We start from the raw sequence: 27,604 nt of genomic DNA on the forward strand, positions 1-27,604 counted from the left end.
CCCCACTGAGGCCATTGTTAACCGTAGGTGCTGTGGTAATAGTCATTACTGATGTGAGTGGGTCACTTACTGTATTATCTCCTTCTGTGCTAGGGGGGAAGGAGGAAGAAAATGAAGGAAAGATGATGACCAGGGGCCTGGCCTTCTTGAGAACAAATGTCTTTCTGTGTTGTAGATGTTTTGTGTGGGTCACCTTGTCTGTGCCGTGATTGCAGAGTCTGAGGTTCAGGCAAAGAGAGCTGCTAAGAGAGTGAAGATTGTCTACCAGGATTTGGAACCACTGATCCTAACAATCGAGGTAATGAGTTTGATGGTGGTGCCAATATGTGGGCAAGAAGAGCAGATTATCACTGGTATATCCATTAAAATGCTTTGGCTACAGTAATAGGAAAATCCAACTTTAAGGACTTCCAGAAGCAGGGGCTTTATTGGCCTCTAACTGAGTCAGTGTTGGAAACATTTCTTTTCTGCCTCTCCTCTCTGCTGCCCATGTTACAGATGTTGTCCCAGTTGGTTTCTTTATGGTCGTGGGATGGCAGCCGGGAGCAATCTGGGCTACCAGCTTCCCTGTTCATGTCCATGAGCAAGCAAGAACACTGCTGTCCCAGTACTGCAAGCAGGAGCCCTGAGGTTCAATTCAGCCTAAGTGGGCCACATGCCCACCTCTGGATGAGTGACTGGCTGGAGGAATGCAAGGCCTGTTGGTTACTGCAGGTGGGTCAGATATGTTGAAGCACATGGGCCGTATGGGATGGTAGATGAGAATCTCAATCTAGACATTGTTTGGAAGCAGGGAAATGAGAGGAATATAGGATAGACAGCCAACAATGTCCAGGACAGAGCAACACGTCCTATAGCTCTCTGTATTCACCCGCTTCCTACTCTCTGTGAAGCAAATATTGTGTTCACTATTTTTAGATTCTTCAATACGTATCTTAAATGTGTGTGAGAGATCAGATGATGCCTACAGTTATTTTGGCAACCTAAACAAATTGGCAAATTGGGTTTTCTATCCTGTTTTATAGAAAGGAGTTAGAAAGTTACAAAGGTTATCAGACTCATTTCCATGAAATGGCAGAGTATTCTTCTGCATGAAGGTCATAGTTTCCTGTTACTCACTAAGTAATAAAATATTGAGAGTTGGTAAAGCAGCATGAACAGATTAGATCCAGAACATACAGACTCCACTATAAAACTACATTTTCCCCTTTATAGTTAATAAGTATTTGCCAGGGGATACTTTAAAACTATGTAAATATCTTGTTCCTTGTCCAAAACTTGTCCTCTAGTTGCATTTAGTGATGATTTTAGCCTGAATCAGTTATTTCTACAATGGTTGCTAAATGGTTATTTTCTGACTCTACTATTCCTTCTGCATTTATTAGTTGGCATTCTACTGTAAGAAAGAGATTTCTCTTCTTCCCCCATTTGCTTGTTTATCACTGTATGGACTTGTGGATTCTGTTATTCATAAATACCATTAATCATTTTGACGTTCAAACTGGCTATTGTGTCCTTGAACAAGTTCCAGACATATTTTGAGCATTTCCTTGCTTTGTGGAAGTACAAGATGTTCCAGACTTATCTTGTACTTTTTCACTCCCAACGCTGGACTCAGCCATTTCCCCAACAAAGCCCTGGTTCCTTTTTGTGGAGAATGACCATTAGTACCAAGATCAGGGTACTAGGTGTGTTCATTGTTCCTCAAGTGTCATTATTTCTAGGCTCTCTTGGTGGACAGAACTAGGAAATACACAAACACATACACTTATCTATATTTCTATATCTAGCTATTTATTTATACATATTAAAAACCAGAAATTCATACCAATACCTCTAATTCCAACCCAAAGTCACAAAGTTCATTCTAGTTTTTGCCCTTTTCATTTCTGTAACTCCTTTTAAATTGATTTTCAAATCTTTAAAAACAATTTACGAGACTCGCCGCCGCCGCCGCCGCAGGAGGAGCCGCTGCCGGAGCTGCGCGCAGCCATGGCCGAGAACCCCGGCTTGGAGAACCACCGCATCAAGAGCTTCAAGAACAAGGGCCGCGATGTGGAGACAATGCGAAGACACAGAAATGAAGTGACAGTTGAACTGCGAAAGAACAAACGAGATGAGCACTTACTGAAAAAGAGAAATGTTCCCCAAGAAGAAAGTTTAGAAGATTCAGATGTTGATGCTGACTTTAAAGCACAAAATGTAACACTAGAAGCTATATTGCAGAATGCTACAAGCGATAACCCAGTGGTCCAGTTGAGTGCTGTCCAGGCCGCAAGAAAACTATTATCCAGTGACAGAAACCCACCAATTGATGACCTAATAAAATCTGGGATTTTACCAATTCTAGTCAAATGTCTAGAAAGGGATGATAATCCTTCATTACAGTTTGAAGCTGCTTGGGCGCTAACTAATATAGCATCAGGAACTTCTGCACAGACACAAGCTGTTGTACAGTCTAATGCAGTACCTCTTTTTCTGAGACTTCTCCATTCACCACATCAGAATGTTTGTGAACAAGCAGTATGGGCTTTGGGAAACATCATAGGTGATGGTCCTCAATGTAGAGATTATGTCATATCACTGGGAGTTGTCAAACCTCTTCTGTCCTTCATCAATCCTTCCATTCCCATCACCTTCCTTCGGAACGTCACATGGGTCATTGTCAATCTCTGCAGGAATAAGGACCCCCCACCGCCTATGGAGACAGTTCAGGAGATTTTGCCAGCATTATGTGTCCTCATATACCATACAGACATAAATATCCTTGTAGACACTGTTTGGGCTCTGTCGTATCTGACAGATGGAGGTAATGAGCAGATTCAGATGGTGATTGATTCAGGGGTTGTGCCGTTTCTTGTGCCCCTTCTGAGCCACCAGGAAGTGAAAGTTCAAACAGCAGCACTCAGGGCAGTTGGCAACATAGTGACCGGCACGGATGAGCAGACCCAGGCCGTTCTCAACTGCGATGTCCTGTCCCACTTCCCAAATCTCCTGTCACACCCAAAAGAGAAGATAAATAAGGAAGCAGTCTGGTTCCTTTCTAACATAACAGCAGGCAACCAGCAACAAGTTCAAGCTGTAATTGATGCTGGATTAATCCCTATGATTATTCATCAGCTTGCTAAGGGGGACTTTGGAACACAGAAAGAAGCTGCTTGGGCAATTAGCAACTTAACAATAAGTGGCAGAAAAGATCAGGTTGAGTACCTTGTACAGCAGAATGTAATACCACCATTCTGTAATTTACTCTCAGTAAAAGATTCTCAAGTTGTTCAGGTGGTTCTAGATGGTCTGAAAAACATTCTGATAATGGCTGGTGATGAAGCAAGCACAATAGCTGAAATAATAGAAGAGTGTGGAGGTTTGGAAAAAATTGAAGTTTTACAGCAGCATGAAAATGAAGACATATATAAATTAGCATTTGAAATCATAGATCAGTATTTCTCTGGTGATGATATCGATGAAGATCCTAGCCTCATTCCTGAAGCAACACAAGGAGGTACTTACAATTTTGACCCAACGGCCAACCTTCAAACAAAGGAATTTAATTTTTAAGTTCATTTGAGTGCAGCGTCTTTCCCACATTCTATATGAAGCACCACCAGATGGCTACCAAATGACAAGAACAACCGCAACAACAAAAGGCTCCAAAACACACATGCCTCTTCGTTTCGATGCTTCTAAAGCAAGCCATGTCTCAGTCACTTTGCAGTTGCCAAAAGTCACTCTCACATGGACTGTAAATGCATCTGCATGATTTCCTAAACTGTTTTAGAATCTCCCTTAACAATCCCAACTACCCCCTCTCTCCCTGTCCCTGGTGCCACGTGCTGACAACTGCAGTCGCCAGCTGAGAGTGTCCACAGCGGTCGCATGTCGTGCCCGCTGACGCTCCTTAGGAAAGCGGTGCACAGTGGATCAGGACACAGTGGTGTGACACATCCACACGTCGGAAGACTTCAGAGAGGTGCGGTCTGGTCTGAGCCTCATCACTGTCCTCCACAAACATATTTTCATACTCTCTATGTGGAAGAATAGGTTTTAAAGTACAAGCCAAATGACTTTCATTGGTGGGACTGACACACAAAAAAGTAACTTAATGAAAAGAAACTCGGTTATTGATTAAACAGATAAGTTTAAAAAAAAAAAAAACAACTGTCCTTCATCTACCAGTAATTGATGTGGTTATTATCTGCCTCAGAAGCCAGGGTTGGAGGAAGAACTTTAGATACGGATGGTAATGCTTTCGCCATTATACCTAATTTTTGAGAGCAGCAAGCCTTGTTTGACCACTCACTCCAGCCTGTGTGTTCCTGCTGTTGAAGTAATCAAATGCTGTGCATGGTATTTTACCTGAGCTGCAACCTGTTACGGACTTGAACTTCTGTTTAAGTTGAAAGCAAGAGTCCCTGACTCTAAAGGAAAAAAAAACACAATGGTCTAAAATACCCATTGACGATGTGAAAAAAATAATCTTGCTTTCAGCTTTCAGGAGTTAATATTTTTCGTTTTAAATCGATAATTGGATATGGTTGATTTCTATTGGGTTTAAACTGTGGAGCTTTCATGTTTACTGTAATTTAGTCTTAAAATATTTTTTACTTAGTAACCAGTGCTTTTGATAATGTGGTTGGCAACAAACCAGCAACTCTTTAGAAGTGTCATGAAAATTCATTTGAGTATTGGAAAAGTTCATTCAAATCCTACTCTAAAAGCATATTCACGTTTAAAAATATTCCAGCAAGGATCTTTGTAGAGGAATAATCTGCAGTTCTTTAACATAAATCTGATTTGCAGTGATCTTTAAATAATTCTGCAAAATCTGATATTACTATGTAAAGTCATTGCTTTTTGGTAGATTGTCTGACCCAGTTATTAATGAAAGAATATGGATTTGAACATTTTAAAACTGAACAATTTATGCTGTCACAAAAATGGTTTTGTTGCTGTCGTTTACTGGGTATAATTTCCCAATGCATTGGTGTGAAGAGATAGAAAATCTAAACTAGTTATCAGATGGGGGGTGTATTTCCTGTGATGAAGATGAGACAGATGCCGTCAGAGCTTTGTGAATCAGCTGGGGTTTTTTCACTGATAAACAAAACATAGCAGGTGTGCATTCATTAAAAATATATGTATCTGCCAAGGTGGAGCCACTTTAAAGAGTGAGTTTTGTCTTGTATCTAAAGTAGATACAAGCGTATGTTTAAACTGCAAGATTTTTACTTGCTAGAGAATCTGTTTTAATATAGTGGTTTGGCCTCTGATTATTTATAGGTTTTATAAATTTTGGAATCAATTTCTCTTTAAGGTGGCTCAGATTTTTCAACTCTTGTGCACATAAAATTGAGTTGAAGTTCATTGTGCCTTTTTTCTTTATCCAGATTTTGAGTTAAAGCTTCATATGGTAACTGCATCCTATTCAGACACTATAGTCTAAATTTTTGAAAGTGTGTGGTTTTCACTAAAAGTAGGAATAACGAAGTCAAAACTAATTAAGGTCACAAACTTCGGTGAAACCCTTAAAGTCCAAATCTTCTTGATATTGTGAATTGTACCCCTTCTGGTTTAGTTTCTTCTGGACTCTCCGTGTTTACTGATGGTCACCTTTAAAATTTTGCACACATTGAGATCAAATTGGCCTCCATTGTGACGTTCATCTTTCCTCCTGCGTTCTCAGTGCAAATGGACGTTTTTAAGTGAACATCAGCATCAAGTGGGGCAGACCCGTGTGTGCATTTGCTTGATTCGGTTTGTCGTGACCTTATCAGTTTTGAATTGGAATTGCACCATTTCGTAGATAAAAGAAACTGTATTGCTGCACTTTTAAGTTTTCAAAACAGTGTTTAAAAATTGCATTGTTTTTATTTTTTTTTAAACTCAGTTAAAAAAAAAAGACTAAAACGTTCTTTCAAAAGAGGCATCTAAATGTGTTCCTAATTTTGTATATGGGCTTAGGTTTTGTAACCAATAAAAAAAAAAGCTGCTATCAAATACGATAAACCATTGAAGAACTTATTTTAAAAAATAGCTTATTTGCTTAGTTTTGTTTTCTGTATGGTTAAATTTAAATTTGGAATTATTTTTCAAGTATCAACCACAGTGGAAACGAATCCTGAATCACCTTTGCATTGTATTTTAATATCTTTTCTCCCACCATAACAAGCCAGGATGGCCAATAGCAGTGCTACATTTAAGAGTATTTCGTGACAAAAATAAGTAGTGTGTAGCCTCACATTTAAATGCTGCACCCTAGAGAAAGGCCATTTATTTGAGAAGAAGATGTGGATATGACTTTCGTCAAACAAACAAAAAATGAAACTGTTCATGTAACACCTGTCTAATCTTGGAAAACATGTAGCTATGGAAGACAGTAATTGAAAGGTTTAGCCTTAGATAGAGGTTGTGGTTCTAAATAAAATCTTAAATTAATTGAAAGAACAGAGGAGGAGCCAAACTTTTGAGTATACAAATAGTTTTGTATAATGCCACTTCAGATTATTTTTGAAAGAAGTTGGTGTATAAGCAAATAAATGTGATAGTATTCCTACAAAAAAAAAAAAAAAAAAAAAAACAATTTACATGCAGTAAAATTCACTCTTTTTGATTTACAGTTCCATGAGTTTCGACAAATCCATAGATTTGGATAGCCACCATCACAAATCCAGTTAAATTAATATTAAATTAAAAATTTTTAAAGTCCAGTTAAATTAATCTTTAATGATACAAGCACACATTAGCCCATGGTTCTACTTTGTAGAATGTCACTCAATTTTGGTTGTCTGGTGCTTCCTTATGATTAAATTAGGAATGACCGCTTTTTGCAGTAATACCACAGAAGGGATATTGTCTTTCTTAGTTGCTTCATATCAGGAGACACCTCATGTCAGTCTGCATTGTTTCAAGCACTTGGTTAAGGTGGAATCTGTCAGGTTTCTCCATTGCAAATTTATCAGTTTTCCTTTTGTAATTAGTAAGTAATCCATGGGTAGATTCTTTGAGACAATATATATCTTGTTCTTCATAAAACATTCACTTTGAGATTTTTACATACATTGGTGTTTTTGCCTGAATCAATTATTGCTGTGATGATAACGAAACAATATATATTCAGTTTATCTTCACTGTCCTCAGCTCTGCTGAACTCTAGATCCAGGCTGGGTCAGGAGCACTGTGGAGTGTCTCTTGGACTCATCTCTGCCTCCTGAAGTCTTGCTTACCATTTCCAGAAGGTTCACCTTGCAGCCTCAGAGGAAGGGTGCATTCTCAGAAAGGGCGAGAAAGATTTGGGGCTCAGGATGATAATATCAGATACACTGAACTAGTTTCTGTGCCCCCTCATTCTGGTTCCAGAGAAATAAAACAGTTGCTAGTGAGGTTGGTGATATTTTGTGTCACTTCTATGCCTTGAATTCTGTCATCTCAGAGATGTTGTCCCTTGTCTTGTATCTGTTCTAAGATCTCATTGGGTTCTCTTTTCCTCTGGACAGGGAATCTAGATCTTTGGTTTTAAAACCAAATTTGGACTCTTGACTCTGGAACCCCAGTTTCTTTAGCAAGTTGTTCTCTGCAATCAATCCCAGGGTAAGGGTTGTTCTTGAATGCCTTGATGAGATTGCATAATTGAAAACAGGTGTGGGTGGGACGGCACCATCTGTCTTCTCTGTCTTGAATTTCTTCAGGGGCATCTTGCCTGTGGGCTTGGATTGATTCTAAGGCCTGCTTGGGTTCTGTTCCCTGGAAGGAGTATCGAGCTCTTTGATTCTGAAACCAAATCTGGATTCTAGACTTTTCAGTGTTAATTTCTAAAGCAAGTTTTTGTTTGGTAACATAAGCTGGGTAAGGTTTTCGGTTGAAAAGTGTCAATGAGAATTTTCAACTGATCTGCTGTGAATTTGGTGCGACTGCACTTTCAATGTGTAGCTATCATCTTGTTTGCAGAGTTGTTCTGGGCCATGTTGAAAGAGATTCCTGATTATTCAAACATGTGACTAGGAGTCTATCTATAGTGTTTTTAAGGTTATCTCTTTGTATAGATTTTTTGGTGGTAGCTCTTGGTATTGCATTATGTATTATATACACTATGTATGTGTATGTGTATGTATATACACACATATACATATACATACAAATACATATGTAACTTAACAGTCTGGTGTCAACGTTTTACGAGTTTCAGTTTAGTGTAGAAAACTTAACCTCTTTTTATGTCCCTTTACGCTCCCACACTTATTATAGAATTATGTGAATTATTTTCTCTACATACTGAGAGAACAATAGGATACAATGTTATAATTTTTGTTTCCACCATCAAATACAATTTAGAAAACCCAAGAAAAGCAATATCTGTTGTATTTATTCATATTTTTATTCTGTTCATCCTGACTTCCTCCCTATCAACAAAATGTTTTAACATACACACTTGAAACAAGATTACTTCTTTTACCATTTCCTTTCTGTTTCAAGAACTTCCTCCAGCCATTTTTTTCAGGTAGATCTGCTGAAGACAAATTTTCTTAGTTTTCTTTCATCTGAAAATGTTATGATTTCCCTTTCATTCCTGAAGGATGTTTTCACTGGCCATAGAATTCTGAGTTGATAGTTTTTCTATTTCAGCACTTGAAAAATGTTGTACTTCTGGTTACCATGGTTTCTGATGAGAAATCTACTGTAATTTGAATTGCTTTTCCCTTATAGATAAAATGATGTTTCTTTCTCACTGTTTTCAATTTATTTTCTTTGCTTTTAGTTTTCTGAAATTTGACTCTGGTGTATTTTGACATAGTTTTCTTTGATTGGGTCTCACTCAGCTGTTTGGATTCTGTTTTATGTCTTTTGTCAAATTTGGGGAAATTTTAGCCAGCATCTCTTCTAATGTTTTTTCAACCCTCTTTCTTCCCCTTCTAGGACTCTGATGACACAATGTTAGCTCTTTTATTTACAGTTGCACAAGCTCCTAAAACTTTTTTTTTCAGTCTGTTTTCCATTGTTCTGTCTTCTTTATTGTTCCCTGATTCTTTTCTCTGTCCTCTCCATTCTGCTATTGCACCTGTCTGTTGAGTTTCTAAATTTTTGTTATTGTATATTTCATTTATAAAATTTTTATTTGGCTTTTTTTTATATTTTCTGTTTCTTTATGAGACTCTTTTCGTCTGCTTCAAGTGTATGTATAATTGCTCCTTGAAGCATTTTTATGATAGCTGCTTTAAATTCCTTGTGAGATAATTGTGACATCTGTTTTATCTCAGTGTGTCATCTCATCTGTTGATTGTCTTTTCTCATTCAAGTTGAGTTTTCCTGGTTCTTGGTATAATGAATGATTTTCAATTGTACTCTAGACATTTTGGGTATTGTAAATATGGATCTTATTTACTCTGTTTTTACCAGGCCTCCTCTCACACTGTGCTGGTAAGGAAAAGTAGGGTTCTACCTTGTTACTTCCAGATGGGGATGAAGTCCAGGCTCCATGGTGGGGAGGAGAAAGGGCACCTTGTTCCACAGACTGGGGATGGAAGTCCAGCGCCCCACACGGTCCCCACTGACACCACCCTGGAGGAGTGTTGGGGGTGCCATGTTGCCGTCTGGTGAGTGTGGAAGTCTAGGCTCCCCACTTGACCTTTGCTGGTTTGGGTACAGTTAGGGCTACAATTTCTTTCTGTGGTTTGACTCAAGTAGAGCAGTTATTGTCTAAAAGTTTTCTGTCTTGCTGGGCTTCTCCTTTTTTGGTCCTTCAGCTAGAGAGAGAAAGCTTTTCTTAGGACTTTTTTTTTTTGTCTGTGTCTGTTGCTGTTTTTGGGTTGCCAGCTTCTCCAGCACCAGGTATGGGATATGTGAAACAAAAACAAGAACAAAAACAGTGAACTCACTGCTGTGTCTTTCCTCAGGTCCAAAGGTCCTTAGCCAATCTGCCCTCTCTCCCCCTGAAGAGTACTCTTATGTTTGCTGTGTATATAATGTCCAGGTTTTTATCTGTATTGAGTAGGAGGAGTAGGGGGAAGTGCATCGATTCCATCTCGTCCTGGAAGTGGAAGTCCCCTTGCCATACTATTTTCACTCTAGAAAGAAGCGTACCTTTCCCTCGGGCTCCATGGCCCTCTGTGTAGCACTCAGCAGATTCCCAGCAGAAGTTACTTCAAATCTGCGGGTCTAGTGAAGGATAAACATCACTGATCATGGCCCTTCACTGTGCAGCCTGCTGCCCCAGCAGAACCACTATCGGTGGAATTCCTGTACAGTGGGAGAAAAGCCTCAGGGTGCTACCTGTTCCATCTGTTTGCCTCCTTGACTCTGGTGAATTTTGCTTTAACAGGTGAGATACATATGGGAGGTCAAGAACACTTTTATATGGAAACCCAAAGCATGCTTGCAGTTCCCAAAGGAGAAGATCAAGAAATGGATCTCTACGTGTCCACATAGTTTCCTAAATACATACAGGTAACTTGGGGCCATTGTGAGAGGCTGGATGATGTCTGCCAGCAAAATATACCAAGAGCAATTAGAGACAGAGTATCATTCTGGGAACTAAAGGCGTATGGGGTCCTAATAGCCATACCTATTCAAAGCTTTTAAGAGAGTATTTTTAAAATAGGGGCCTTTTGTTTGTGGATCTGTAACTTTAAAACCTATTATACAACCCACAGGTCTCTTTTGCTCTGTTCTTGGCACTTTTAGGGATACCAAAGAAAAAAGAGGGAGTCTTACCCTCCAAAGCTTACAGTGCCTAATGCACCTGAAGCTGTTGGGAAATAGTAGTGGATAGGGTACAGGCAGATGCAAAGTCATCTAAATTAGAATCTACATGGACAGAGGAATTAAGAGAAAAGAGGGTTTGCTGAGGGCTAGAATTATCCAGGACGTCCCAGGAAGAAAAAGCCTGAAGTTGGGATTTATTGTGAAAGTGACATTTGCCTAGGTAGCAAGGAGAAGAGGAGCCATTTCCAGACAATGCCCCAGCACGATCAAGGCCATCATTCATTCTTTCATTCGTGAATGTTAATGCCTTCTGCAAATACTTATTGCCTGTGTCCTGCATACCAGGCAGCATGCATGTAAGAAAGCAGGAACGGCGTGAAGACTGCCTAAGCTGGAGTGGAGGGTGCATTTAGGGGAAGTTTAAGCATCAGGGGGAAGGTAAGGGGAACAAAGCAGTGGGGTCTTGATTCAGGAGGTCATAAGGATCCAGTATTATTACCAGAGCAAGTAAGAATGTGGGAATGTAGAGAGCAGGGCCCCTTAGAATATGGAACATTTAGAAGGGTTAGACGAACTCCATTCTGGTCCTGTGCTGCTCCTGGTCCCCTATGTGACCTTGGCCTGTCACTTCCTCTTATGCTTCCAACTATAAAGATGAGTTGTTAAGACTAGGTGGACCTCTAAGACCAGGAAGATAGAGCGCTGCATCCAGAGAAGACCAAATGGCCCATGTTAGCATTAATCCAACTGGGAGGTACAAGGGCAGTGCTTATTTTCCAATGGAGACAGTGGCAATGAAGGAAAAAGCCCCAGTCTGAGAGAAACTTGAAAAGGCCACAGAATCTCTCTGCTTCAGGAACCGTATCCCTAGGGATTCATGTGAAAAGGATACTTTAGGTGTGGTTCATGGGGAAAAAAGAAAGAAAATTAGTAGTATAACTGTCTCGTTGGTATTAGAAGGCATATCTACTAGTTGTGGTGATGTCATTATAACCAAATACCACTGAGATCAGCAGGGGATGCAGGCGGAGGTCCCTGTCATTTGCATAACCACACAGTTTGTGTATCATGCACAACATTATGGAATCAGAATGTGTAATGGCCATCCCACTCCTGTTTCAGGGGACAGTTTCTTTTTGTTAGGCTGTGGATGTGATTGACAGTCACAATTAAGTCCTTGCTAAAGGTGGGTTAGATTAATGAGAACAGTTACCATTCACAGCAAGTAGCTGCCTTGACCTTGAAGATCCCGGCTAACAAGATCATGTGCCACATGAGGCGAATCGGTGGGGCCTTTGGGGGGAAGGTCACCATAACCGGCATCATGGCAGCTGTCACTGCATTTGCTGCTCACAAGTAAGTGGAGAAAACTGCTGGATACACTAAAAAGGAAATGAATGGACACTGAAAATTCTCTGTTAGGAAGACTCTCGGTCAAAGTTATTTGAAATCACATGTAATATACAAATACACAAACAAGCTGCCAGCTTATTAGAACTTCTTTGTCTTATATTGATGGGCTACCTACTATAAGAACTAAAATAAGAATCAATTACCAAAAATAAAATTAAAAAAAAGAATCAATTACTGAAAAGAATGAAAACCACAGTAAAAATATTTGATGCCGGGAGAGTTCAAAGAAATAATACCTGAATGAGTGGGGGGTTATTGTCTTTAGCACCTGTTGAACTGACCTTTTAAATACATATATGAGTATAAATATACATACAAATGCAAATACATGTTTCCTGATTTAAATGGTGTTTTTGCTTTTTGATGCATTATTTATTTATATTGCCATTTTCCTCCAAGGATCTCAAAATATTCCACAGGAAACTGTCTTTTTTTTTTTTTTTAATTAAATTCAGTTTTATTGAAATACATTCACACACCATACAATCATCCATGATATACAATCCACTGTCCACAGTATGATAATATAGTTATGCGTTCATCACCACAATCTATCTCTGAACATTTTCCTTACATCAGAAAGAACCAGAACAAGAATAAAAAATAAAAGTGAAAAAAGAACACCCAAATCATCCCCCCATCCCACCCCATTTGTCCTTTAGTTTTTATCCCCATTCCTCCACTCATCCATACACTAGGTAAAGGGGGTGTGATCCACAAGGTCTTCACAATCACACTGTCACCCCTTGTAATCTACATTATTATATAATTGTCTTCAGGAGTCCAGACTGCTGGGCTGGAGTTTGGTAGTTTCAGGTATTTACTTCTAGCTATTCCAATACATTAAAAACTAAGAGGTGTTATCTATATAGTGCATAAGAATGTCCACCAGAGTGACCTCTCGACTCCATTTGGAATCTCTCAGCCACTGAAACTATTTCATCTCATTTTGCATCCCCCTTTTGGTCAAGAAGATACTCTCAGTCCCACGATGCCGGGTCCACATTCATCCCTGGGAGTCATACTCTGTGTTGCCAGGGAGATTTACACCCCTGGGAGTCGGGTCCCACGTAGGGGGGAGGGCAGCAAGTTCACCTGTCGAGATGGCTCAGTTAGAGAGAGAGAGGGCCACATCTGAGCAACAAAGAGGTACTCAGGGGGAGACTCTTAGGCACCATTACATACAAATTTAGACTCTCCTTTGTGGTAATGAGCTTCATAAGGGCAAGTCCCATGCTCGAGGGCTCAGCACATCAAACCCCCAGTCCCAATGTTTGTGACAACATGAACACCAGTCCAGGTGAGGATGTCCAACACATCCGCACCTTCCCCCAGATCCTCGGGGCTGGGGAGGGGGAGGCTGTAAATATATTTTTTATTATCTGCCCAAATTACTCTAGGATGTGTCACTATTTCACTCCAGCCTATACTAACCTACCGTATCTCACTTCCTATTCAAAGTTCCATGAAATTGTGGTGTTTGAACAAATCGACTGTAGAGTTGTACCGTTTAGAAAATATAGATCCTGTACCAAATACATATCTATTCCCTTGGTCTCATATGAAAGTTGAAGTTTTAAAACACAATCAGTTTCAACCTTTACCCTTTGGCCTGGCTTGCCCTGGTCTTAACCAGACCTGCTTCATTCATATCACTAATTGAAGTCTGGGCTCTTTTTCAGCTTTTTGTTTTTTTTGTTTTTTGACTGTGGCTGTATGCACTAATACTGACATTCATATCTGCCGAGCTCTAGCTCTGAGTTTCAGGTGTCTCAGAGATATGCATTGTTCCAGAGACCAATCAGGTTATACGCTAGGGGATCAGCATCTCAAAGTTTAGAAATAGGCCTTACAATTTAGGGATAGAGTTAACTGCTGTAAGAGCTTACAATCTAGGGACTATTACAATTATTGTGTCCACGTTAGGCTATGTTCTAAGATTCAATTCTGAGTTTACACATTGTAGTTAGTCCATATTGGTGAGGCATCATCCCTCTCACCATGTTTTCTCCAACACTTTTACTCCTATATATATATTTTCCTACAATTTTATAGAGTTATGTTCACATACCATACATTTATCCACAGTGTACAATCAGTTGTTCATGGTATCATCATACAGTTGTACATTTATCACCACAATCAGCACTTGAACATACTGATTACTACAAGAAAAATTGTTGTTTTTTTTTTTAGCAATAAGAAAAAATGATAAAAAGAAAAATAACATGTCATACAATACAATATACTACTAAGGACAGCAAATAACACCACTACCAAGAATCCCATATTGCTCCCCTATATCCCCCTCTCATATACATTTAGCATTGGCATATTGCCTTTGTTACATTTAATGGAGGTATATTACAATGTTACTGTTGACCATAGACTCCAGTTTGCTTTGATTATGTTTTTTCCTGAATACCATCCCTTTTTCAAATTTCTACATGGTTGACATTCATTTGCTTTCCCACATGCAAAACATTTTTATATTTGTATATTTAGTAACAGTCATTGGCCACTCCAGTTTTTGCCACGTTATACAGTCCCAGTCTTTATCATCTATCTTTACCTCTGGTGTCATACATTCTCCTATCCCACCTCTTTCAGCTTTACTCACAGACATCTTTGTTCAGTGTACTTACAATACCGTGCTACCATCACAATATTATACTATCTATTTCTGGATCTATGCAATCAATCCTAAGCATTCTGTAGTCCTTCAGCATCAAATGGCTGATCTCTGCCCTCTTTCTATCTCCTGGTCGCCTGTGTTGTCAGCTTTTAACTCCCAAAGTTTGTTCATTAATGTCTGTTCATATTAGTGAGACCATACAGAATCTGTCCTTTTGTTTCTGGCTAACTTCACTCAACATAATGTCCTCAAGGTTCATCCACATTATTACATGATCCATGTCTTTGTTCTGTCTTACAGCTGCATAATATTCCATCATGTGTATATACCACAGTTTGTTTATCCACTCGTCCTTTGATGGGCATTTGGGCTGTTTCCATCTCTTGGCAATTGTGAATAATGCTGCAAGAAACATTGGTTTACAAATGTCTGTGTCTTAAGTTTCAGTTCCTCTGAGTAAATACCCAGCAATGGAATAGCTGGGTCATATGGCAAATCTATATTTAGCTTCCTGAGGAACCTCTATACTGTCTTCCAGAGTGGTTGCACCATTCTACATTCCCACCAACAATGAATAAGTGTGCCTCTTTCTCCACATCCTCTCCAGCACTTGTCATTTTCTGTTTTTTGGATAATGGCCATTCTGGTAGTTGTGAGATGATATCTCATTGTGATTTTGATTTGCATTTCCTTAATAGCCAGTGAAGTTGAGCATTTTTTCATATGCTTTTGAGCCATTTGTATTTCCTCTTCAGAAAAATGTCTGTTCATGTCTTTTGCCCATTTTTTAATTGGATTGTTTGTCTTTCTGTTATTGAGATGCAGGATTCCTTTATATATTCGGGATATTAAACCCTTATCTGATATGTGGTTTCCAAATATCATCTCCCATTGTGTAGGTTGCCTTTTGACTTTTCTGACAAAGTCCTTTGATGTAAAAAAGTGTTTAATTTTGAGGAGATCCCATTTGTCTATTTGTTCTTTGGTTGCTCATGCCTTGGGTGTGAGGTCTAAGAAACCACCTCCTTTCACAAGATCTTTAAGATATTGCCCTACATTTTCTTCTAAGAGTTTTATGGTCTTGGTGCTAATGTTTAGGTCTTTGATCCACTTTGAGTTAATTTTGGTATAAAGTGTGAGATGGACATCCTCTTTCATTCTTTTGGAAATGGATATCCAGTTCTCCAAACACCATTTATTGAACAGGCTGCTCTTTCCCAGTTGCTTCGGCTTCACTGCCTTATCAAAGATCAGTTGTCCATAGATGTAAGGGTCTACTTCTGAACACTGAATTCGATTCCATTGATCAGTATATCTGTCCTTATGCCAGTACCATGCTGTTTTGAGCACTGTAGCTTTGTAATATGCTTCAAAGTCAGATAGTGTGAGACCTCCCACTTCATTCCTCTTTCTCAAGACATTTTTGGCTATTCAGGGCACCTTACCCTTCCAAATAAATTTAGTTATTGGTTTTTCTATTTCTGTAAAGTAAGTTGTTGGGATTTGAATTGGTATTGCATTGAATCTATAAATCAGTTAGGTAAAATTGCCATCTTAACTATATTTAGTCTTCCAATCCATGAACATGGTATGTTCTTCCATTTTTTCAGGTCTTGTTCAATTTCTTTTAGCAGTTTCTTATAGTTTTCTATGTAAAGTTCTTTTGTGTCCTTGGTTAAGTTTATTCCTAAATACTTGATTCTTTCGGTTGCTATTGTAAATGGGATTTTTTTTCTTGATTTCCTCCTCTTGTTGCACATTACTTGTGTATAGGAACACTACAGATTTTTGCGTGTTGATCTTGTAGCCTGCTACTTTGCTGTATTCATTGACTAGTTCTAGTAGCTTTGCTGTAGATTTTTCTGGATTTCCTACATATAGAATCATGTCATCTGCAAACAGTGAAAGTTTTACTTCTTCCTCTCCAATTTGGATGCCTTTTATTTCTTTTTCTTGCCTAATTGCTCCAGCTAGAACTTCCAGCACAATGTTGAATAACAGTGATGATAGTGGGCATCCCTGTCTTGTTCCTGATCTTAGAGGAAAAGCTTTCGGTCTCTCCGCATTGAGTGTGATGTTAGCTGTGGGTTTTTCATATATTGCCTTTATCATATTGAAAAAGTTCCCTTCTATTCCTTTCCTTTGAAGTGTTTTCATCAGGAAAGGATGTTGAATTTTGTCAAATGCCTTTTCTGCATCAATCGAGATGATCATGTGGTTCTTCTGCTTTGATTTATTGATGTGGTGTATTACATTAATTGATTTTCTTGTGTTGAACCAGCCTTGCATACCTGGAATAAATCCCATCTGGTCGTGGTGTATAATTCTTTTAATGTGCTGCTGGATTCGATTTGCGAGTATTTTGTTGAGGATTTTTGCGTCTATATTCATTAAAGAAATTGGTCTATAATTTTCTTTTTTTGTAGTATCTTTGCCTGGTTTTTGTATTAGGGTGATGATGGCTTCATAGAAAGAGTTAGGTAGCTTTCCCTCTTCTTCAATTTTTTTGAAGAGATTGAGCAGGATTGGTACTAATTCATTCTTGAATGCTTGGTAGAATTCACATGTGAAACCATCTGGTCCTGGGCTTTTCCTTTTTGGGAGCTTTTTGATGACTGACTCAATCTCTTTACTTGTGATTGGTTTGTTGAGGTCATCTATTTCTTCTTGAGTTAATGTTGGTTGTTTATGCTTTTCTAGGAAGTTGTCCATTTCATCTAAGTTGTCTAGTTTATTAGCATATAGTTGCTCATAGTATCTTCTCATTATCTCCTTAATTTCTGCAGGGTCGGTTGTTATGTTTCCTTTCCCATTTCTGATTGCATTTATTTGCATCTGTTCTCTCTTTTTTTTTTGTTAGCCTAGCCAGTGGTCCATCGATTGTATTGATTTTCTCAAAGAACCAACTTCTGGTTTTGTTGATTCTCTCTATTGTTTTCCTGTTCTCAATTGCATTTATTTCTGCTCTAATCTTTGTTATTTCTTCCCTTCTGCTTGCTTTGGGGTTAGTTTGCTTTTCTTTCTCTAATTCCTCCAGGTGAGCAGTTAACTCTTCAATTTTTGCTCTCTCTTCTCTTTTAATATAGGCATTTAGGGCAATAAATTTCCCTCTCAGCACCGCCTTTGCTGCATCCCATAAGTTTTGATAAGTTGTGTTTTCATTGTCATTTGCCTTGAGGTATTTACTAATTTCTCTTGTAATTTCTTCCTTTACCCACTGGTTTTCTAAGAGGGTGTTGTTTAGCCTCCATATGTTTGTGAATTTTATGACCTTCTGCCTTTTATTTATTTCCAACTTCATTCCATTGTGGTCTGAGAAAGTGTTTTGTATAATATCAATATTTTTAAATTTGTTGAGACTTGCTTTGTGGCCCAACATGTGGTCTATCCTAGAGAATGTTCCATGAGCACTTGAGAAAAAAGTGTATCCTGCTGTTGTTGGATGTAGTGTTCTATAAATGTCTGTCAAGTCTAGTTCATTTATCATACAATTCAACATCTCTGTTTCTTTAGTGATCCTCTGTCTAGATGTTCTATCCATTGATGAGAGTGGTGTATTGAAGTCTCCAACTATTATTGTAGAGGTATCTAATTCTCCTTTCAGTGATCGCAGTGTTTGCCTCATGAATTTTGGGGCATTCTGGCTTGGTGCATAAATATTTATGACTGTTATGTTTTCTTGATGAATTGACCATTTTATTAATATATAGTGTCCTTCTTTGTCTCTTTTAATTGTTTTGCTTTTGAAGTCTAACTTGTCTGATATTAATATAGCTATTCCTGCTTTTTTCTGGTTGTTGTTTGTATGAAATATCTTTTTCCAACCTTTCACTTTCAGTCTATATTTGTCCTTGTGTCTAAAGTGAGTTTCTTGTAGACAGCATATAGATGGGTCCTGTTTTTTAATCCATTCTGCCAGTCTGTGTCTTTTTATTGGGGAGTTTAATCCATTTACATTTAGTGTTATTACTGTAAGGGCAATACTTTCTACTACCATTTTGTTTTTTGGAATTTATATGTCATATCTTATTTTTTCCTCTCCTTTTACCTTTCCTGATAATCTTCATTTCTGCACTCTTCTCCAACTCTCTCTCTCCTGTCTTTTCCTATCAGCCTGCAGCACTCCCTTTAGTATTTCTTGTAGTGCCAGTCTCTTATTCACAAACTCTCTCAGTATCTGTTTGTCTGAAAATGTTTTAATCTCTCCCTCATTTTTGAAGGGAAGTTTTGCTGGATATAGAATTCTTGGTTGGCAGTTTTTCTCTTTCAGTATCTTAAATATATCATGCCACTGTCTTCTTGCCTCCGTGGTTTCTGCAGAGAAATCTGTACATAGTCTCATTGACCTTCCCTTGTATGTGATAGATTGCTTTTCTCTTGCTGCTTTCAGAATCCTCTCTTTGTCTTTGACATTGGACAATCTGACCAGTAAGTGTCTTGGAGTAGGTCTATTGGGATCTATTCTATTTGGGGTACGTTGTACTTCTTGAATCTCTAATTTTCTGTCTTTTATAAGAGTTGGGAAATTTTCAGTGAATATGTCTTCTATTACTCTTTCTGCCCCTTTTCCCCTCTCTTCTCCTTCTGGGATACCCATAACACGTATATTTGTGCATTTCATGTTGTCACTCAGCTCCCTAAGACCCTGCTCATATTTTTCCATTTTTTTCACCATCTGTTCTTTTGTGTGTATGAATTCGAATGACCTGTCTTCCAGTTCACTGATCCTTTCTTCTGCCTGTTCAAATCTACTGTTGTGTCCCTCCATTGTGTTTTTCATTTCCTCCATTGTGGCCTTCATTCCCATGAGTTCTGCCATTTGTTTTTTTAAGTTTATGAATTCTTCTTTATGGTCAGCCAGTGTCTTCTTTATATCCTTCAGCTCTTTTGCTATATCTTCCTTCATTTCATCAAATTTATTTAGCCTTAGTTGCCTCCACTCCTGTGTCTCAGCTGAGCTATTAGTTTGTTCCTTTGGCTGGTCCATGTTTTCGTGTTTCCTGGTATGGCTTGTTATCTTAAGTTGTCTAGGCATCTGATTTTCTTGATTAGTTTATTTTGGAGCTTGTTTTCTGTCTTTTACCTAGTGGTTTTCTTGTTGGTTGGCTTTGTTCTCTGGCCTCTGTTATTCAGTTCAACTTATTCGAGACCTCTAACTTAGGTTCTATTTAGTTGATCAGAATTTTTCCCCTCTTGTTTTTTCTGTTTCTTGCTCTGCCTCTATGTAACCTTTTTGTGAGTGGGTCTCCTCAGATATGGTTGACCCTAGTCAGATTTTCCCAGTCTAGTGAGGCCCAGGTCTCATTGGGAGGGTATGGAGTTTTCCTGAGAATGAGACCCTTCTATGAGGCCTTTAGAATTGGTGCTTTTCCTCTCCTGTCCAGCAGGTGGCGCTGGCCAGCCCGCAGCTCCCCCACCAGTGTAAGGAGGTGTGGAGACTTTAGTTCTCCTGGTAACTCTGATCCTGTCGGGGGCATGGCTGACTGAAGCCAGAATCTGAATTCCAGCCCCTGGGGTCTGAATTCCCAGAAGGAGGACTGCCAGTTGAGATAGACCTCCCTCCACTCTCCCAATCCTCAGAACTCCAATTGTCTCTCAGGGGCACTATTCCCTTCTCCCCTCTCCTCTTTGGGGCCTCTCCAGGTAGATTCCTTGGTCAGCCTGAGATGCCAATTAAAGATGGGGGTGGAGGCCTTCAGTAGTGAATACGGAATTCAAAGACACTGTGGGTACTCTGTCTCCCCCAAGCCCAGCCTAGTCCCTCAACCTGGGCTTTCTGATAGAAAATAACCACATATATTACTTTTAGATTAAAAAAAAAAAAATAGAAAAGAAATCAAGAAAAAGAAAAAAGGAAAAAAAAAAAAAAAAAAAAGAGTCTCTTTTAAAAAAGTCTTTCCCCAGCCTGGAAGTTTTGTCAGTGTCAGAATAGAGCATTTAAAGATATGCTTTGGGCTATTGTTTGATAATTACTCTCCAACCCCTTCAGTTCCACCCCTGCCAGGGGCTATTGAAATGCAAAAAGATAAGGGATCAGTGAGAAGCCAGAAGGGACAAAATGTAGGGGGAAAAAAATGGCTTTTTTGGAGTCTGGGAATGGGTGCCCGCTTTTATGTGCCCCCACTTCTCGGAGCCCAGCCCTTCTTTAGCACCCCAGCTCCCAAAGTTAGTTAATCAATTTGTTAATTAATTCTGCAGTTGAGGCTGGGTTGAGCCTCCCTTCTTGCCCTCAGCAGATTGCTATTTTTTGTTTTTTTTCCCCCCTTTCAGGGAGCCGGCAGCAAGACAGTCTGTGAGGTCTGGGTGGGGAGGGGCGCCAGACCCCTGGTCCGGGGAACTTACAATGTTCGCTGCGATCTCAGCTTTTCCTCCAATTCCAAACTTGTGTCCAATGTGTGACTGGTTACTGGAGACCCTGAAAACACTGTTTCATGTAGTTCTTGGGTAATTGCCAGCTGATCTAGGGGAGAGACGAAATTCTGCTCCTCACCACTCTGCCATCTTGCCCCGCCTCCAGGAAACTGTCTTTGAGCAGGCTTAATTTTTTGCTGAGTAGTATAGACCAGTTTTTCTTTTCCAGGAAGCAAAAAGGTCTTGACCCCGGGCCTGTCCTGTCAGGGAGCACTTGGCAATCAGACAATACCTGAGTTCCTCCATTCTGAACCAATCTATAACGTGAACTCTGATGTTTGCCTAAAACAGGGGTCACTATCACAGTGGAAAAGAGCCCAAAGCAGTAGCGGGGGCCTCTGGCACCCAAGAGCCTCCTTCCGACATGCAGGAAGTGCCAGATGAGGTGCCCTGACCCAAAGGAGGGGAGGCTCCCCCGTAGGCTGAGATCGCACAGCCTGGGGGCAGGACCCGCTCTGTTCTGTAGCGTGTGCAGATGGGTCTCATGCTTTACTAGGACATATCAACCCGGATACTACCTACTGGTAGTTTACCTCTCTTTCTTTTTTCCATTTAGACAGGGCCATGCAGTCTGCTGCATTCTGGAACGAGGAGAAGACATGTTAATAACTGCAGGCAACCACCCTTACCTTGGAAAGTACAAAGTGAGTAGAAGAAGAAAAAAAGAATTTTCCTTGTTAATATAACAATCCATAAATGCACAGTACAGCACAGCAAAATGTTTCGGCTCTTCTCTAGTGGGGAATAACAATTAGCAAATCAACACGCTGTACTTCTATTTCTGGTGCTGATTGTTTGATTATTGACTGGTTCAGTGCAGCATTTCTGCTTTGCTCAAAGATGTCAGTTTGTGAGTAACTGGAAAACATGTGAGTATATACATCCATGAAAGTAGTTCTGATAACCATACTTATTTCCACATAGAAACAAGTTAAAAATAAGTTGCATAACTCCAATAACAGGAATTGCAATTCCTCAGTTTTCAGTGTATCAAGGGTACTTTTGTAAGACTGTGTACCAGAAATTCCTAGAAAAATTTCAATGGTAGAAAGTAATTATTCTTTTGCTTTATAAGAAATAATTTTACTAGTATGTTTGTCAGGGTGGAGCTAACTGCTCTAACAAACAACCCCAAACTCTCAGGGACATAAACCCTTACTGTGCTGTTTCTTGCTCAAGTAACGGCCCAGTGTAGTCAGTGGGGAGGAAGAGTGCAGGACGATGCTCCACGAGATCATCTGGGGACTCAAGCTTTCTCCATCTAGTGGTGCTACCATCTGCTTGGATTGCACCGTCTGACACGGTAGACACTTGACACATATGGCTATTTAAGTTTAAATTAAATACATTAAATAAAACTTAAAATCAGTTCCTCAGTTATATCAGCTGTATTTTAATTGCTAGTGGCTAGTGGCTATCATATTGGATGGAACATTCCCATTTCCATAGAAGTTTTATCGGACAGCACGACCTTAGGACCTCTGAATCCTCCACTGGATCTTCTGCAGGGGGCAGGAGACACAGGAAGAGAGAGAACATGGAGGCCCTGGTGGGAGATGTTTTAGGCACCAGACGTGGAAGTGCTGTTCCTCACTTCTACCCACACTTCACTGGCCAGAGCTCTGCCACCTAACTACAAGGAAGGCTGGGAAATATAGCCTTCCTGTGTGCCCGGCTGAAATGCAACAGGGTTTGTTGAATGCATAGCATTATCTTTGCCAAAACCAGTGCAACTAAATACATATTTTTAGAAGATAATGGATATATCTATTTTAAATCACATTCACCCTAAGCTATGTTTTAAATTTGGTTTAGATGAACAAAGATCTCTAAAGCGATTTTTGCCAAGAAGGAATTTAGAATTTTATTGGGTAAATAAGATTTTCACATATGAAGTCATTAAGAAAACAATGCAAACATACTTATCTCAAGTTAAAAGGTGAGGCATACATAGTAAAGCACTGTGGAGAGAGAGGGTGTGAGCTGGATTATGTAAAGGAGACTTAGAGAAGGTGAAACATAAATGGGTCTTCAAGAATGGATGGGCAGAAAGAAGGCATACCAGGATGCTTTAGTATCCTGTGGCTGCTGTAACAAATTGCCACAAATTTGGTGGCTTAAAACAACAGAAATTTATTTTCTCTCAGTTCTGAGGCTTAGGGGAGAATCCGTTCCTTCCTTCTTCCAGCTCCTGATGGCTGCTGGCTTTCTTTAGTTTGTGGCCATCTCACTCCAATGTTTGCCTCTGCGGTCATCTTGCTTTCTCTTCTTCTGTCTGTAGTCGAATGTTCCTCCGCCTCCCTTTTATAAAGATACTTGTGATTGCATTTAGGGCCCACCTGGATAATCCAGGATAATCTTCCCCATCTCAAGATCTTTAACTTAATGACATAGGTAAAGTTTTGCCTATAAGGGAACATTACAGGTCCAGAGATTTGGACCTAATATCTTTAGGGGCATCATTCAGCCTTCTGTTCAGGTGGTGGGAACTGTAAGAGCAAATATGCAGAGGTGGAATGAACATGGCATATTTGATAGGGACAGAATGGGAGAGGAGGGGGAATTAGAACACAGAGTGCCTACGAGAGTGTGAAAAGATTGGGTGGGCAAGATCCTGCCAGACTGAAGTAGGCCTAGCGTCCCAGATGGGGAGTTTAAACTTGATCTTATAAGAAGGTGTGAGACTGAGTCGATCCTTGAACAGTAAGTGTCACAACTAAATGGACATGCTTTGGGGAGGGTAGTGTGGCAGCACTGGGCAGGGTGGCCTGGGGAGGAGAGGGCATGGAGGCACAAGACCACCAGGAGGCAGCCACTGCATTCAGACATGTAGTAGCTGGGATTGTGGTCTGGGCCAAGATAGTGAGATGTAGTAGAAGGAATGAGTCCAAGAGCCATTATGGAGTAAAATAAGTTCTGGTGATAAACTAGACAAAATACAGTGGAGAATAAAGCCACAAACATGACTTGCAATTTTCTAGCAGAGCGACAAGTTGGAGGGAGTAACCAATGGGAGGGACAAGGATGAGCTTGTTTGTGTAAGTATTGTGGGGAAGAAGTGGTGACAGGACGTTTAAATAGAAATGTCCTTCACAAATTTGGGACTTTTTGAAAGAGCTGGGTTATAGTCGTAGAAGCCATCAGCATGGAGGCAATTAATCCTGTGAAAATGTATTGTTTTCTTTTGTAGAGAGAGTATGTAAAGAGAAGAAATGATATTAATATTTATCATTGTAGTATTAATTTATATTTAGATTACTCACTATGTTTCAGTCAATTGTGTATAACTTTCCATGCATTATCTTATTTATTTCCATTTAATATGGTCAAAGAGTTTAACTCTCCTACACGAGCTAGTTAAGGGGCTAGTTAATTGGACTTCAGAGGCTGTGCCTTTGACCAGTACTCCAGATTGTTGCAGAAGACATCCAGAAGCAGAGTGCAGAAAAGAAACAGAGATATTGGGTACATTTTGAAAGCAGGGATGCAATTTACTTCAAAGACCTCCAGCAACACCAAATGCCACTGAGAGTTCTGACTGAATTGGCTGTCTAAGTAAAGCCTGCAGAGTGCATCAGGAGCAGGTCACCAGATTTGGAGATTGGGAGATGACAGTGGCTTTAGGAGAGGAGGTTTTGATAGAAAATGTGAAGATGAAAGCCAGAATTCAAGGACTTACGGCAAGAATGAGAGGTCACAAAATGATGCAGTTGATTTGCTTTAGGAGAGGAAAAGATTGATTTAACAGCAGTGATGGATTAAATAGAAGTGTTTTTGTTGGTTTGTTTTACTTTTATACCTTTTTCTTTCCTTTCTTTTTTAAAGGGAAGGGACGCTCCTGATGTTTGGAAGGAGACAGTGGTGCTAGAGAGAGTGGATGCAGCATAAATGACATGTTCTACTTTTAACATGGGCCTTCTTGGATTGAGACCAGGGGTAACCTCTGGGGGGCTCACACATGACAGCCTCTGGTGCCATTATCAAAGTCTGCCTCTCCTCCCCCAGGTTGGATTCATGAACGATGGCAAAGTCCTGGCCCTGGATGTGGAGCATTATAGCAATGGAAGCTCCTCCCTGGATGAGTCAGTGCTGGTAATTGTTTGAAGGAACAAGTTCACATTCGGGAAAGGGTATTGTGTAAAATGATTTAATTGAAGAATGTTTAATAGTTGAATAATATTTAATTATAAAAACATAAGGGACCATCATTGCAGCGATAGCCCTGTGTCACTTACTGGTGCCCACAGAGTGAGCCTGGAGATCTTGGCCAAGTCGGCCACTGTGTGTTTTCTCTCCACACGTCTCATACGTAGAGCACTTTTCCCATATACGTGTATGAGACCAGGCTCCTCAACCTGAGCCCTGTTGACATTCTGGACTGGATAATTCTTTGTTGGGGGTGGGAGGAACTGTCCTGTGCATTGTTGGGTATTTAGCAGCATCCTTGTCCTCTACCCAGTAGATGCCAGTAGCACCGGTACCCCCATAGTTTTAACAACCAAAAATGTCTGCAGACATTGCCAGATGTCTCCGGGTTGAGGGGTGGGGGAGAGGGGACAAAATCACCTATGTTGAGAACTACTGCATTGGACCAAAACATTTGGACATTTTATTCATTACATTCTAAACACACAATGCTTAGGGCTATGAACTTTTTCCAAAGAAGGCTTTGGAAATATTTGAAACCTGAATAAAATGTATTAACTCTAAAATATGGAAATGAAAATAGATAATGATTTCAAAGGAAAAATAGTTCAAACCTTTAAACATTATTTTATTAAAAATACATTTAATTTGGGCCATGGGTGTATTTTAGCATGATTGATGTGATGTAGAGTAGGGCTTCCATTTATGGCCTGGTTTTGGACTGAGGTCTCTGGATTTCTGAAGGTGTTAGAAATGGGAGTTCTGAAAACAAATAATGCTCACAAGTTTCCCAACCTGCACTGCTGGGCCCGGGTGTGCAGAACCAACCTTCCATCCAACACGGGTTTTCGTGGGTTTGGCTTTCCTCAGGCCGGACTGATCACCGAATCCTGTATCACAGAAGTTGCAGCCAAATGTGGTTTGTCCCCTGAAAAGGTAACACTAAATTAGACTGACATACAAAAGACATTGAATTTCAGATCTGAGGGCCCTTATGGGTCACTCGGGCCAAGGAATCTGAGATCCAGAGAGCCTACATGATTTTCCCAAGGGGACCCAGCTAACCAGTTAATACAGAGCCAGAAATCTGAAGTTCAGTGACTCTTATCTTACTCAGACTCCTCCAAAATCCTGGACTCTGCCCTGCTTAGTGAGAAGTCTCCATTAGTTGAGGGTATAAGTGCAACCAACAAGTTCTATCAGACCCCTCATTCCCCTGAGTAATGGGTTTCCTTAGCAAATCTCAGTTCACTGTCATAAAGTTTTAGTCATTTCTGTTATTAGCCTGGTCTTTTTTCAGTTCTCTCATTCTCAGTCCCATCTTCATTCATGAATAAGCTCTCCTCTTTTCTCTCCCCTTCCCCTCTTCCACCCAGGACCCTGGAGTGGAGTTGGGGTGGGGAGAAGTGGTGTGCTCTCTCGCACTCCTCGTCTTCCCCTGTGCCTTCTACTGTGGTATTGGGGCAGAGAGGAAGAGGAGGAGGACTTGGGAGACCAGTTAGCATCTCTCTGTGTGACTCCTCCCAGTGGGCTCCTGGCCCACTTCTTGGTTAGCTGTAGCAGCTTTTCAAGTGTGATGTCTGTGAGCTGCATTTCTGCCAGCTCTCCCAAAAGCCGAAAGTTCCCCGTGAGAATCAGTGAACTCTCCAGCTGACCCTCGGCTGGCATTTGCAGCATTCCTCCGATGCCCATGCCTCAGCACTCCTTAGCAATCCCCGGCCCCCAGCTTAGCTACATGCTTTTCTCCCAACATTAGAGTCTGTGGCTATAGGTAGGAGCCATCTTCTTTTCCCCTCTTGAACTTGAGGAGCAGAGGGAGTCCTTGCCCTTCCCTTCCTGCTCATCCTGCCGCAGCCTCTCTCCCTGACGTTCCTCCACATTTGGAAGCACTTGGGAGGAGAATCACATGAAGACCACCCTTCATCCCCAGAGATGTTAGGGGAGAGAATAGAAGACATGGTCTTCCCCCAAATGGCTATAGGTCACTAATTCCCAGTCTTCTAATATTGATGTGAGAATTTTTTAGGGGGTTAAAGAAAGTGTATGTTTTTAATGGCCCCTGTCAGCAAGCTGGGAGAGGTGCCTGGCTGAAACTGCTGAGCATTTGCAAAGCTGAAGAATGGGAGGCCCTTGCTGCCTTTTGTTCTCAGCTGTGGACCTTAGTGTCCAATTCTGGCCATGCAGGAAATATTCCACTCAGTGTTTCAGACATCCTGGGATGGAATCTCTCCATTTGTTCTTCATCCTGGATATTGGTTATACTTAAACAGCCTTTCATATGTTCCATTTTGGAAGTGAGTGGTC

The 27,604-nt window shown here is 40.2% G+C and overlaps 2 protein-coding genes across 2 annotated transcripts in view; both read left to right on the forward strand.

Annotated features, from left to right (window-relative positions):
• Nucleotides 1-27,604, forward strand: part of LOC119543806 (aldehyde oxidase-like) — a 90,499-nt gene that overhangs the window by 37,627 nt on the left and 25,268 nt on the right. Inside the window, 8 exon segments of the mRNA XM_037848662.1 lie at nucleotides 176-353; nucleotides 1,940-3,502; nucleotides 5,388-5,410; nucleotides 10,195-10,437; nucleotides 11,918-12,051; nucleotides 21,711-21,798; nucleotides 25,160-25,246; nucleotides 26,045-26,236. Of these exon segments, the coding sequence (XP_037704590.1) occupies nucleotides 176-353; nucleotides 1,940-3,502; nucleotides 5,388-5,410; nucleotides 10,195-10,437; nucleotides 11,918-12,051; nucleotides 21,711-21,798; nucleotides 25,160-25,246; nucleotides 26,045-26,236 (2,508 nt within the window).
• LOC119544168 (importin subunit alpha-4) lies at nucleotides 1,949-5,922 on the forward strand. The gene has a single exon (XM_037849352.1). It carries the CDS (start codon nucleotides 1,993-1,995, stop codon nucleotides 3,556-3,558), a length of 1,566 nt encoding a protein of 521 aa, XP_037705280.1. The 5' UTR covers nucleotides 1,949-1,992; the 3' UTR covers nucleotides 3,559-5,922.

This window comes from Choloepus didactylus, chromosome 9 (genome assembly GCF_015220235.1).
Source record: "Choloepus didactylus isolate mChoDid1 chromosome 9, mChoDid1.pri, whole genome shotgun sequence".
In the NCBI taxonomy this organism is placed as follows: Eukaryota; Metazoa; Chordata; class Mammalia; order Pilosa; family Megalonychidae; genus Choloepus; species Choloepus didactylus.